Source organism: Meles meles, chromosome 10, assembly GCF_922984935.1.
Source record: "Meles meles chromosome 10, mMelMel3.1 paternal haplotype, whole genome shotgun sequence".
Classification (NCBI taxonomy): Eukaryota; Metazoa; Chordata; class Mammalia; order Carnivora; family Mustelidae; genus Meles; species Meles meles.
Window position 1 is genome coordinate 69422252 of NC_060075.1, and position 13334 is coordinate 69435585.

General features: G+C 44.8%; 1 protein-coding gene across 4 annotated transcripts in view; it reads right to left on the reverse strand.

The window, feature by feature from the left end:
* The window catches only part of DYNC1I1 (dynein cytoplasmic 1 intermediate chain 1), a 301726-nt gene that overhangs the window by 104488 nt on the left and 183904 nt on the right, over positions 1 to 13334 (reverse strand). For all 4 annotated transcript variants that reach the window (XM_046021163.1, XM_046021165.1, XM_046021164.1 and 1 more), the window contains 3 exons: positions 11060 to 11222; positions 8757 to 8856; positions 682 to 807 (listed from right to left, as the gene is read on the reverse strand). In XM_046021163.1, coding sequence (XP_045877119.1) covers positions 682 to 807; positions 8757 to 8856; positions 11060 to 11222 — 389 coding nt within the window. The remainder of the gene's footprint in view (positions 1 to 681; positions 808 to 8756; positions 8857 to 11059; positions 11223 to 13334) is intronic.

Below are 13334 nucleotides of genomic sequence, written 5' to 3' on the forward strand. Positions count from 1 at the left end.
ATTTAGGCAGAGTCATGGCAAGGGAGCAAAGCCTAATGTATGCAAGTGTAAAATACATTTCAGCCTGTATTATGTTGAATAGAAAAGAAGACAAGTGTGTCAGGAGACACAAGGAGCAAAATATCCGAAACTATTTGAAATATCCTCACACTTGAACTGAAATTGGCATCTGTGTTTCTCAACAATTCAAAAAAGATTCAGGGTAAGTATTCGCCAGTGGCAGCTACGGAAATGTTATTATCTGGATGCAAGATGGCACCCGTAAACTTGAAACTGGCCATGTTCCATTGAACTCCATGTCAGAGGGAGGAGGAAGCGGGAAATGGTGGTGCTCTGAGGATGCCCACGTGGGTGGGCAAGCATGTGCCTCTGTGAGCAGAGGAAGTGGTACACCAGGATTTCTCCATAAGTCTGAGATCTTTATGAACTCATCCTCAGGGGGGTTGTTTTAAATAGAAAGAAAATGACACACAGTCCCCCACTGGGCTCCCTAACTGTTTGGAGAGAGTTGCCACTTTCCCCAAACATGAGGTTACTGTGGGGGAATTTTCCAAAATTGTCAACAATTCCATTTTTAACCTCGGCTCTTCCTCGGCACGTAAGACAGAGAGATGCAAGGCAGCGTGAACTATATTTGGTCTAGTGGGAGACAGAAGTTATTTTCACTCTGCTGACTCCTACCTGACAGTGGAAGACGTATTCTGGTGTGGTTTTCTTAAACTTCATGTTCCAAACCAAAGCCACGCCATCTGGTTCATGGGGAGCGTCCTCGTTGTTGTTGTAGGAAGCAACCATCAGCTCGGGGTACTGCATGAAGAGGTCACAAGGATGAGTTACGTCAAGTTGCCGACACAAAGAGAACTCCCTTATTCCTACACACAGATGTTATATTATCTCATTTAAATGGCACTTTTTTAGGAGTTGTGGCACACTTAATACCAATTACTGCTTCACCCTATTGCATTCTGGTTTCTGCTTCCAGTGTTCCACGGGGGCTTGCGAGCGTCACCAGTAACTGCCATATGCACACATTACTCGACCTCTCTGCATTCTCTGACTCTTGGACTACTCCCTTCTTTCTCCTGTGTTGGTTTCCATTACACCTGTCTCTCCTGGTTCTCTTCCTGACCATTCTTTTTAGTCCCTATAGAGTCTCCTTCTAATACCTATATTCCAGGGAGGGTGGTGGGCTGTTTTCTGCCCTTTTTGGGGGTTTCTGTCCATACATTCTTCCTGGGTGGTCTCATCTACTCCAATGGCTTTAATACGCATTAATATGCTGAAAAATGTCCAAATCTGTATCTCCAAGCTTGATGTCTCTCTCAGCTGCGGAACTGCATACTGGAGATTTCGCTGAGCCGTCCGTAGACACATCAGTTATGCATTTAAAAAAAATGAGCTTCTTGCCTTCTCAAAAACCTCGTGTTCTTCTCATGTCTCCTCTTTTGGGTGCCTTCCGCTACCATTCACCCACCTGCCCAAACCCCAGACACTCCATGTTCATTTTTACTCCTTTCTCTCTCTTATCCCCACGTACTGTGTTATACTCCTGCCTCAGTACCTTTCAAATGCATGTTTTCTTTCCATCCTTAAGGTGAGGGTCTCCTCAACTATTTTTCTTTTTTTTTTTTTAAGAGATTTTATTTATTTATTTGACAGAGAAAGAGAGACAGAGAGAGAGAGAGAGCAAGAGAGTGTAAGTAGCAGGGCTGGAGGGAGAGGGAGAAGCAGACTTCACTGAGCCGGGAGCCCAATGTACACTTGATCCCAGGACCCTGGGATCATGATCTGAGCTGAAGGCAGATGCTTAAGTGACTGAGCCACCCAGATGCCCCTCCTCCACTAATTTCTTATCTGAATCAAGGCAACAGCTTCCTGAATGGCTTCAGACTGGCAGGCTTGCCAGGCCCACCCCTCCCCTGCTCCACTCTCTATCCTTTGTCAATGTGACTTTACAAAACATACAGTTGGATAAGTCACTCCTCTGCTCAAAATACTTTAATGGCGCGTCCTCACTTTCCAGATTAAACCCAGGTATATAAGGTCCTTCGTGATCTGTCACTGTGGAGCTCCTCTGCTTAACCCCTTACCACCCCCTTACCTCCTGTACCCCACACCCTAAGTCTCTGCCTCATGGGCTAGTTCTGAGGTTCACAGGACAGCCTCTGTGCCCAGGAGTTTCATTATCACTCTTACTGGGATGCCCCGTCTGTGTTATTTCTAACAGTAACTCACGGATCAAATCCTCCAGACAATCCCAACGAGCCATCCACCACCCCCGCTTCCCTCTCACAGGCTCCCTTAGCATTATGTGTGCTCCTCCGTTAAAGACCTTTTCAAACTCTGCTATGGTTTTTGTTTCCCATTTATGTCTCTTAGTAGTCTGTAAGCTGTCTCTGAGCATAGGGACTTATTTTTATTAACTTCTAAGTCTAGTGTCTTATAACTCCTAGCACATAATCAACTATGTCAAAATCTATTAAAATACAAATGGTCTTTTTATGTTAGTGACTCTGCTCTCAGTAGAAAGACCTTAAATTTAATCCTTTGTTGTCAAATGATGCCAACAATTAAAGGCGTAAGTGCAAGAACCACAACCAGTAAAATAATGCCTCTCAAGTGACTAGAAATACATGCTTACCCTGTGTGAGCTCTGTGCTGTGTGTGTAATTAAACAAATGGGGGAGGAATCTTGGCGGGGGGGAGGGTATTTCTGAGAGTGCTTTCATGAAAATGCCATTCCTACCTGGCATTCCCATAAGGCAGCCCCATTAGAAACAGCAACAGGATTATAGCAGAGCACATCAACTCTTTGCTTATAGATGTCTTCATTTTTTCCCTTCCTTTTCACTAAGCTATATACATATTTAACAGAAGAAGGCCCTTATAAATGGAAACATCCACTTTTTTTTCTGTCAAAACTGACCGAAGCTGAGTCTTCTATGTGGACTTACTCATTTGTTCAGCAGCCTCAACTTAAGAAAACTGGAGGGAGTCACAACTTGCTGGCTGATGCAGAGGAAGGAAGTATGATCCTACAGCAAGACAGACACATGCATATGGCCACCAGGGGAAGTCATTGTTCTTTACGAGAAAACACTCCGCAGAGGCTGAATCCAAAGCCCATTCGGAAAGGCCTTTGATTCAGAGCCCATTCGAAGAAACTAATATCCAGATAAACACAGAAGTCTCCAGACTGTCCATCTGAAGTTTAACTACGTCACATGTGAAAGGCAACTCTGTAAACATCAACACCACAGTAGCCGCTGAGCAGCCAGATGTGTCTGTACTGATATCCTGCAGCTTCACATCTGGGACTCATCGTCGGCTCCCACTTGTAGCTTTTCTTTTTTCCATTAAAAAAATAGTTGAAATTATTTGGCTTTCAACCCCTTTTTGAAAATAGAGGGAGTCTTAGTAAAATATCAGGAAAATGCCTTTGGCTTAATTTCTACAACTGGCATCATAAATCCTAAAGATACTGATTTAACTCATATCTCAGGCAAGTTTTTCTGATTTTGAAGTTTCCTCTTAGATGTCTTTTTCTGTTGTGTTTGAACGTGACTAGTCATATTTTCTTACTCTCAAGTGAAGAGTAAATCTCTGAACCACTATTTCAATCTTGAGTGCTAAAATTATGACTTTTAAAGGGAATGTGAACACTTGTGAAGCTTATAATTCCTCATCAGGTTGGATTATCCAACCTTTAACCCAGGAGAACTTTACCTGAAAATTACCAGATCTGCTCTCAAGCTGTTTGCTTCTATAGAGAAATAAAGTCTGACATTCATCAGAGGGGAAGGAACCAACATGTTTTTAGTGCCCGTTACGTGCCAGACACTGAGCCGGGTGCTTCAAGAACTCATTCGGTCCTTGCAACCCTCTACAGTAGAAGCAGTTTTCCCATTTCTATAGACGAAGAAGCCAAGGGTCTCGGGGTAAGTAACTCATTCTGAGTTAACGCTGCTAATAAAAGAAGTGAGAGCCTTATTCAAAGTCTGTTTGGCTTCAAAGATCGTGTCCCTTCCAGTCCCCTGAGGCACGTGTCCAGTGTCTCCTACACACATGTAAGGCACTGTGCCAGATGAGAGGAGGGACAAGAATGCCGACTATAATGTGTTTGCTCTACAGGAGTGCACCCTTACGTACAGGCAGGTAAGGCACAGCTATGAGTAACTATAAGGCAAGCATAAAAGCAGGACATGATATGTGCTGAGGAAGAAATGTAAACCAGGGTCCTTAGAAGCACAGAGGAGAAAAGAACCACCTTAGCTGGGTCAGGGTGTGGCAGGGAACAAAAAAAATAATAATAACAACCAAAAAAGGGACTTCTAAGAAGAAATGAGACATGTACTGGGCCCTGTCAGGCAGTGTGTTATTAGGAGAGAAGAGAGGGGGGAGTATGGACCGGGATACAGATAGGAGGGTTTGCTTATCTACCTGATCCGCAGTGATTCTCCCACCTCTGGCGATCACCTGACTTCCCAGGGACAATTAGTTCGCTGCAGAGTTGGTACATGACCCAGAGAAAATCACAGCCTCTGAACTGGCTGGGGCACATTTGGAACTCGGACACAGAATCGGGGGGTTGGCAAATGGGTCAGATTATGACAACATCCTATCGGTGAGGTCCCTCAAGTGGCCCAGACTGCTCCTCTTCCTGAGTCCAGTTCTTCCTCTCTTCCACGGATCCCCTAAGTACACTAGTTCCTCTCCAATACAACCCCTCTTTCGCTCACGCTGGCCCAGTGAAGTTTTCTTAACTAATGCAGTGGAGGGCATGTCCGGGAGACGTTAGCTTGTAGCCTTTGGCTGGGAGGCAGGTTACATGAAGCTATAGGCAAGAAGAAAGAGCTTGAAATGCCTCTGGGCATCATCACAGAGGCCACTGAGTACAGGCTGGTGACTTTAGACTTCACTCCGGGGACAGTGGGGGTTATAATCAGCAACTATTAATACTACTGCTACTATGCTTTCGCTGGGATGTCACATTAATTGGGAACGTTTTATGTACTAGACACTTTCTAAGTCCTAAGGCTGTAAATATTTTAACTCATATAACACTCAAAATAAGCATGTGAGCTCAGTATTATTACTGTCATTTTATGAATGAGGAAGCTGAAGCAAAGAGAAGCCAAGCAACTTGCCCAAGGCGACAGCGAGAGCATATAAGTAATCTTTATGAACATCAGTCTGGTCAAAATACTCATAAGGACTCAACAGTATAGAGGCTGGAGGCAGAAAGACCAATTAGGAAGCAAGAAGCAGAGGGCGTGGTATAAAGTCAGGGTCAAAGCCACGTTGGTGGACTTGAGTTGGTGTCTGCAGCAGTCTTCTTGCTACCGTAAGTGTGACTGGATTTGGAAACTGAATGGACCATTAGAGATTACTCAGCTGTATATGCTGGGTGACTGCAAGGTTGGAGGAGGCGGTTTCCCTGTGAGAGGAGTCTATGCAGCTGGACTAAGGTCGTGAGTGTGGTTTTGGACAAGGCTGGAAAAGCCGTCGTGTGGTATGTGGACAGTGTTATTGACTCACACTGTTCAACAACGGTCAGTGAATAACAAAGCTGACCTAATCCCCCCGAGGGACCCAGTTTCTTCCAGGGATAACGTTTGGTGGATATTTGGCAAATATTGCAAAGTTAAAGGGTTCCTACTCGAGAAGCCCAGGAGATCAAAGCCAAGCTATGCAGAAACTTCACAGTTTCTTCCTTTTCTCCCCACTCAGTTCCACTCAGGCAAACACCCTGGACATATATGCCACTTTGAGACCCCAAGACTGTGTCTCTCTCCTTGTTTCCTTTCCTGATATTATTGAATTCCATCTAGACCCATTCAGAACTCTTCATCCCATAAGCATATAAACCTGGTCCTTTGAACACCATAAAAATGTTATGAGTAAATAATTTAAAAAAAAAGTTATGATGTAGGAGCTGAGGGTTCCAATTCCTTTTTCCTTTAGTAGCCTCCATGACCAATGTGACACTTGCACTCACAACCCTGAGATCAAGAGTCACATGCTCTCCTGACTGAGCCAGCCGGCTACCCCTCCAATTCCTTTTTCTCAGGCTCCATATAAAATATGCTTTTCAGAACTACGAACCTCTTCCCTACAGTGTAGATGAGCAGGTTACACAAAAATGGTGAAAAGTAAATGTGGTGTCCCCATGGTAGAGTTTCTGTCCTTTAGAGTTTCAGTTCTTAAAACAACAACAACAACAACAACAACAACAAAAAGAACTCCCCAAAACCCCGTCACACAAACCCTATGTGGAGACAAATCCATCCAGGGTCCATATGGACATTGTACACAGTGGCCAGGCCAGGACCAGCCCCACTGAGGCTGGGCCTGCCAGTTCCTCAGGGAGCTTTATCAACCGACCGGGGAACATAGTAGAAGTTGCCTTTGAATGTGTCAGATAAGGTTCCTGTGTAATTTCCAGACTCTGAACAAGTGAACGAGCAGAGCTAAGTGTTTCCTCAGGCTTGGATCTAATTTCTGTGCATACACCCGAGCGTGCTCGCAGACCACCCACACACCGGCAGCAAGTGGCTGGGCCCCTGCTTGTGTTAGTCTCTGCACAATCAGGCACTGCAAGCTCTGGTGTTTGAATGTAAAAGGAGGTTCAAGAGGGGAGAACTCAGGCCCACTTGGTGGCTGATGACAGTCTGTTTGTGAGGGATTATACTCCTCTTCAAACGAGCAAAGGAAACGAGAGAGAGAGAGAGACAAATGAAGAAACTGAAGACTCTGAACTAGAGCAGAGACAAATGAAGAAATGAAGACTCTGAACTAGAGCAAACACACTGATGGTTACCGGGGGGGGGGTGGTGGTGGTGGGGATGGGAGCACACTTATCACAACGAGCACGGAGTCGTGTACAGAAGTGTTGAACCACTCTATCGTCCCCCTGGAACTAATACAACACTGTATGTTAACTATCCTGGAATTAAAGTAAAACATTTAATCAAAATGAAGAAAAGGAGACCAAGAGGAGAGAACGCTGGCCCACTTGGTGGCTGATGACAGGTGGGCTGTGAGGGATTACGCTCCCTTCAGTTCTCCTGTACTCCAGCAGGATTAGATGAGGCCCTTCGCATCATCTGTTTCACAGTTCTGCCTAGAACACACTCTTCTCCCCTCCAGTTGTCTAAATCCCAGTCGTCCAGAGACAGATCCTGACCTCTACTACCTCTGAAAGCCTGTGCTGTCTGCCTCTTGTTGTTCGGAACTTATAACCTCTCTTGGTTCCAGATTCCAGACCACATCCTAGCACACATCCTAGCTGAGTGATTTTTAGCAAGTTACTTAAGCTTCTCTGAGGCTCAATTTCCTCAGCTGCAGAATGGAGATATTAATGGTTGCTGCCTCATCTGAGTTAAGAAAGTGAAATAAGAAGATGCCTTCAGAGCAGTTGGCACAGTGCTTAGCATATAAAATAGACACAAATGAAAAGCTAGCCATGATTATTGCTCCCCATAATTCCACATAAATGTCCAGAATTTATCATTCCTATTTTCCTCATTGCTAGTATATTATTGTCACTGCAGGAAGACACACAGCATGGTTCTTATGAATGTGGGCTCAGGGGTCAAACCCCCTGGGTTCAAACTCCGGCCACCCCACAACTAGGCTGTATGCCTCTGTGCACATTATGTAACTGCTTGGTGCTGGGTAATTGGTCATGTAGTGCAGTTGGCTCTTCAGCAAGGTGACTTCTGCTAAATTTGCCTCCTTTCACTCTGAATACCACACTAAGGAGTATAGACTTTTTTCCTTAGAGCCAACAGGGAGTTTTGATCCAAGGAGTGGAGTGATCAGATTTGCATTTTAGAAAGATTACCTGGCTAGGTGTCCAGAGATGCCCAGAGCACCACAGATGGACAAGCATGGGTTTAGGAAGACCAGTGAGTAGGTTAGCAACACTACAGGCATAAGGTGATAAATACATGAGCGGAGAAATGGACAGTCTCGGTGACAGTCCAGGTCTGGGAGAGGGGGAAAGAGTTGCTAATGTTAATGATGAAAGCTAATGAAGAAAGGCCGCTGGGTATATTGTGATGTCTTTAATGTAACATGCGGTAGGGAAAAAAAAATTCGGATGTGTGACCGTAATGAACTAGTGATTGCAGATTCTATGAGATAGCTGAGAGGACCTTTCGGTTGTGCAAAGTGGAATTCTGGAGGGTGATGGGTGGGCGATATAAACGGGCTGCCACATGGTGGCTGAACATGGATATGTCCCCCGGAGAGCGTGTTGGGAGGAAGAGTAGAGGCTGAGGGCAAAACCACGAGGACCACGGCGGTGGAAGAGAGATAAGAAGTTTTGGAGAAGTGTGAGAACGAGCAGGAGCGAAGCTGTGGAAACCAGGGGAAGGGTGTTGTTTTTAGACAACGGGCATGTCCACAAGGCTGGACGACAAGGAAGTCGGGGCAGAGGAAGGCTTCAAAACAGCCACAGGATGTGATGTGGGGGAACCCCTGGAGACCTTCACGACAGCAGCTGTGCAGACCGATGGCCTGCTCCTTGTCTGGTAGCACATGGGGGTTACTCAGTACCTATGAATGACGGCGTGCAAACGTTCAACTAAAAACTCAGGAAAATGAGGAAGAAAACCAACAGGCATAGAACAGAACTGCAGGCTGGTAAACATATCTGAAGAAGTGGAGAGAAACTCTCCTCTCTCTCTCTTTTAAATACAAATGCCATAAGAACACAGCTCAGTTTGTCCCATCCCAGCAAGAATTCTTACCTGGAGAGACCAGTCCATACAAGTGACCACTCGATGCTTGGACCAATGCTCGTCGTAGAACTGACGATTGAAAGAAAGGTTCGCTCCAGCCTGGACATCCCTAGGAGGGTTTAAACATCAAAGACAAATATGATGCTTCAGAATAGGGCTTTCTCTCTGCTGTTTGTACTGAAAGAATGAGATGGCAAGAGCATGACCCGGAACACTCTCTGAGGACAAAGCTTCAGTTCAGATAGCAAAGGCTGATGGCAACTCAAAGGGCAAATGGTGGCCTCCGCTATGAAATGCTCTTCCTAGCCTCACCCCGGAAAGGTTTCCATGTATTACTCCAAAGCTGGTATGAAACGTCAAGTGATTTTCAGGTTCTCATCTTGACCTCTCCCTCAAGTATTCGCTTCCTCCTAATAAGTTCTGTCTGAAGCGGAATTCTCTAGAACCTCCCAGCTCTCAAGGGAAGCCCAGCACAGTTAGAGACTCTTTGATATCATATCAACGTCTCCTGACCTCGCTTCGACCAGAGATGATGCGCATGCCTCCATCTACCTACAATTCCGGCCGAACGCAGTGTTGCCTCCCTGCTCAACAGCAGGTGGTGTTACCATGACTCAGGCAGAGTGGAGGGCGCAGGAGTCACCAGACGTGTTAGATACTTCACATAGACCAGAACAGCATCTGGGGTGAGGAATATACTTCGGCCAGTCTTTTCTTGGCTGATACTCAACTGGCCACAAAACCCCCTTTGAAGATCCCTGCACCGGTCACGCATTTGCTCCACAAGACTGAGTGCAAACTGAGTAACTTGGCTCGTTCTGTGCCAGCAGCTTTTGGACCTGCATAAAACGCTGCCTACATTTCTTGGGCTTCAGTTCAGGAATGTCTCTGCTCTCACCTCTTTTCTGTTCCTCTGCTTTACCCTGCTGGCTTGCACCCTGTATCACCCGCCTTATATGGATCTTGTTCAGATGACGACTGGGCTCCAGACTACTTACTTGGGCTCCAGTCAGCTGACTGTGGACCCTTTTTTTCCCCCTACTAACTCTTCCTCAAATCCATCACTGCAAACTCGGGCAAGAGGTACACACGCCCAAGTAACCCAGAGGGAAACAGGACCTGGACAATCAAATGAGCCATACAGCAATGACTTTTTCAAAGAAAAATAAAGCATCTCGTAACATGCATATTCAAAATATTATTGTCTCTTTGAAATAGCCGAATGCTGCTGTCGACTGGTTAGAACATTTTCAGAACCCCTTTTTGAAACTATTTTTGGAGCCTTTGTTATATTCCCTTGAGCATCCTCAATGATAATACATTGTCCTTTGAGAATTGTATTTGAATTTTAGAAAGAGTCAAAAGTCAAGTCTACTGCATAAGGCAGGTGATCTCATCTTTTCATATTGTTCTTGACCAAAAGAAATCAGTGGCTATAAACTGGGTCTATTTATTTCTTACAAAGCTCATAAAGTACCAACTCCTCGTATCCCCACGCTGATGGCTGGTTATTCCTGCCCTTTATAATACATACATTACAGTCTCAGAGAAAGTCACTGGGGGTCATTTGCTTTTACTGATTAGTTTTTGTTTTATCTTTAAATATATCCCTGCACATGAGTGTCCTACAAGACATATACACACGTATGGTCAAAAGAGAAGGATTGGGGCGCCTGGGTGGCTCAGTGGGTTAAAGCCTCTGCCTTTGGCTCAGGTCATGATCCCGGGGTCCTGGGATCAAGCCCCGCATTGGGCTCTCTGCTCAGCAGGGAGCCTGCTTCCTCCTCTCTCTCTACCTGCCTCTCTGCCTACTTGTGATCTCTCTCTGTCAAATAAATAAATAAAATATTTATAAAAAAAAAAAAGAGAAGGATTGCAGTCTCTGTTATTTTCTCCCCACACCAGTGGAGGGGTCCCATATCTCATGTTTATTTCATTTGGCTTCCTGTTTGCTTAGACATCAAAAATAGATCTACTGGATATAACAAAGCATCTTTGCTGCTTATAGGAATGTTTTCTCAGAGGACAATGTACGTGACTCTGCCAGTCTTTATCACCTGGACTGTTCCCCAGATATCAAGTTCAAAAGCATTTCACGGAAACACCTGATAATTACAGGGAAACACTAAGCCAGAAGTTATAACCAAAGCCTTTAGTCAAAGCCGTTCAGCAAGATCAGCCCTGGAATTTCATCCTCCTCTGATTTGTTTGGTTTGGGATTTGCCTAGTCAATACATAAGTGAATTTAGAATCAACAATAATTTATTGCAAGGTTTTTTGTTTTTGTTTTTTAATGCACACAAGAAACTAACCCATCTTTTTCCTCTAACTCTCGACCGCTGTAGTCAAAGAAGATGTCCGAGTCTTCTGCCAGTGCTCTTTCAATTACCCGGATTGTCCGATCGAAAAAGATGAGGAATTCCTCTGAATGAAGGATCTGCTGTTTTTCTTCCTCTGTCAGCTCTCGTGGAGGGGCTTTTTAAGTAAGAGATTGTCAGGAAAGAAGAAAAGTACAATTAAAACATTTCAAGAAGGATCCAACTCTTGAGATGACTTACCAAAAGAGTGATCAGATGGTGAAATAATGCATTATCAATATTGATTCCAAATTGTTCCTAAATTCACACCAAAGGTTTTTGCAGATGACCCCCTCATAATTTTACAACAATATTCCATATCTGGACTAATCACTATTTCAAAGAGTCAAGAAAGACTGCAAAAGGAAATAGACTTGTGTTTGTAAGCAACCAGTTCTGAAAGTTACCTGCTTTAGAACTGAACTTGACAAACAGCTCAAAGAGTACGTAACAGAAAAATCGATAAAACTGTGTGTATTGGATATGACTGAAATCATATATGGATATGACTGCTCATGTGAAATAACTCAGAACTGTCTATAATATGATCTGGGAGGCAGCCTTCCTCGCTCTCCTAGACACGTTTGTTCTACCTCAGAGCGTCGGCTGGGAAGGCCGACTGGCTCTTACACAGGTTCCACTCATACCCAAAACGTGTCCCTCCAAACCCGCTTTCCCCTGAGATATTCCCTGCTTTAGGACAAACACATGGAACAAATAAGTGCTTCTATAAGACACCTCAAAATTGTTTTTATGCCTTTCTTTCTAGCATGATGAATCTTATGAAACTAAGTTTGAAGATAAAAAATGAGGCAAAGAGAGATGAAGTAACTGACTTACGTCACGGTGTCTGAAAGTCAGCTCACCTCGGAGTCCCAAGCAGCCGACACAGACTATCCCTAGCGTCAAGGGTTCCATACAATCAGAGAGATGATTAGGCGCTCCCCCAGACTGAGAAGCCCTCAAGCATAGAAACTGTCCTCTGAACCTTTGTGGTTCTTCAGGAGCCCCAGTTCAGCTCCCGTGCAGACAGCATTCAGTAGACATTTGGTGGACTACTCTCTGGAGGACCAGAAGCTTCTGGCACTGAAGGGACAGGAGGAGGGTACTGCACTGCAGTCAGCACTGAGTCCCTAGCGGAGTCTCTCACTGACAGGCTTGCCCAAACACATCCCCAACTACCCTGGTCAGCCTTTCTACCTGGCCACCTGGTCAAAGGAGCCATGTAGGGTGCCGTCCGAGGTCAGCAGAATGTGTTACGTTATTTGTTTCAGTTAATGGTATCGTGAAGCCACTGGCCTACGAAATCTGCACTGCCAAGAAGAATGGCTGCAGAGCCAAGACAGTGGATCTCAAGCCTATAATGCATGGAATGTCTCCCCCTCCTGACCTCCACTTCCCTGCCCCCGCCCATGGTGCCAGGGATCGGGAACTCCAGAATCTGTATTTGTACAAGAAACCAAGATTAGGATATTATGATACTGTAGTTGGTTCACGCCTTGCACAAAGCTCTCCAAGGTCATATAATAACAAATCGTGACTCATCTACTACAGCAGAAGACTGTCTCCCAGAACAGTTGGCGCCCCGTAGCTTGTGGTAGCTCCGCGCATAGTTAGAAATATCTCTTTGCTGCTGAAGCCTCTGGAGCCCTTAATACGCCAGTGCATACTGGGACTTTCCAGGAACCTCTGTGGAGCAGAACTGAGCAGAGGTGCCTACACACTGGTTTGAGCAACGGGGAAGAAGCAATGTGCAGATGTAAGGAACAAGGAGTCCACAAAACCAGCTGGGAATCCAGCATTGCCGCCGCCCTTCGCTACCTTTGCTTCTTTAGCCAACTAGAGCTCTCCGAGGAGCAGTTTTTTCAATAAAGTGCGGCAATGATACCTAAACTTTAAGTCTCATTTAAGGGTTAAGGATGAATATACTGGGCAAATAGTTAAGCATGCAATAAATAGTAATTAATTAGTCTGCTTTCTAAAACTCCCATAAACGAGGCATTTGAGTTTTCTCACTCTTATGTAAGTTCAAGAAAACAGGTAACCAGGCAAACAAGAAAAAAAAAAACAAAACCAAACCTACAAAATGCTAGGTTCATTTTGGTTTGGTAGTAGTGTTACATAAATAAATAAGCTTCACCAAAAGAGGGTATCATAGGGCTAAGAAGAGTGCCTTATTTTAAAAGCCTTGTTCAGTCTTGGTTACTGTTGATGGATGACTTGAGACCCA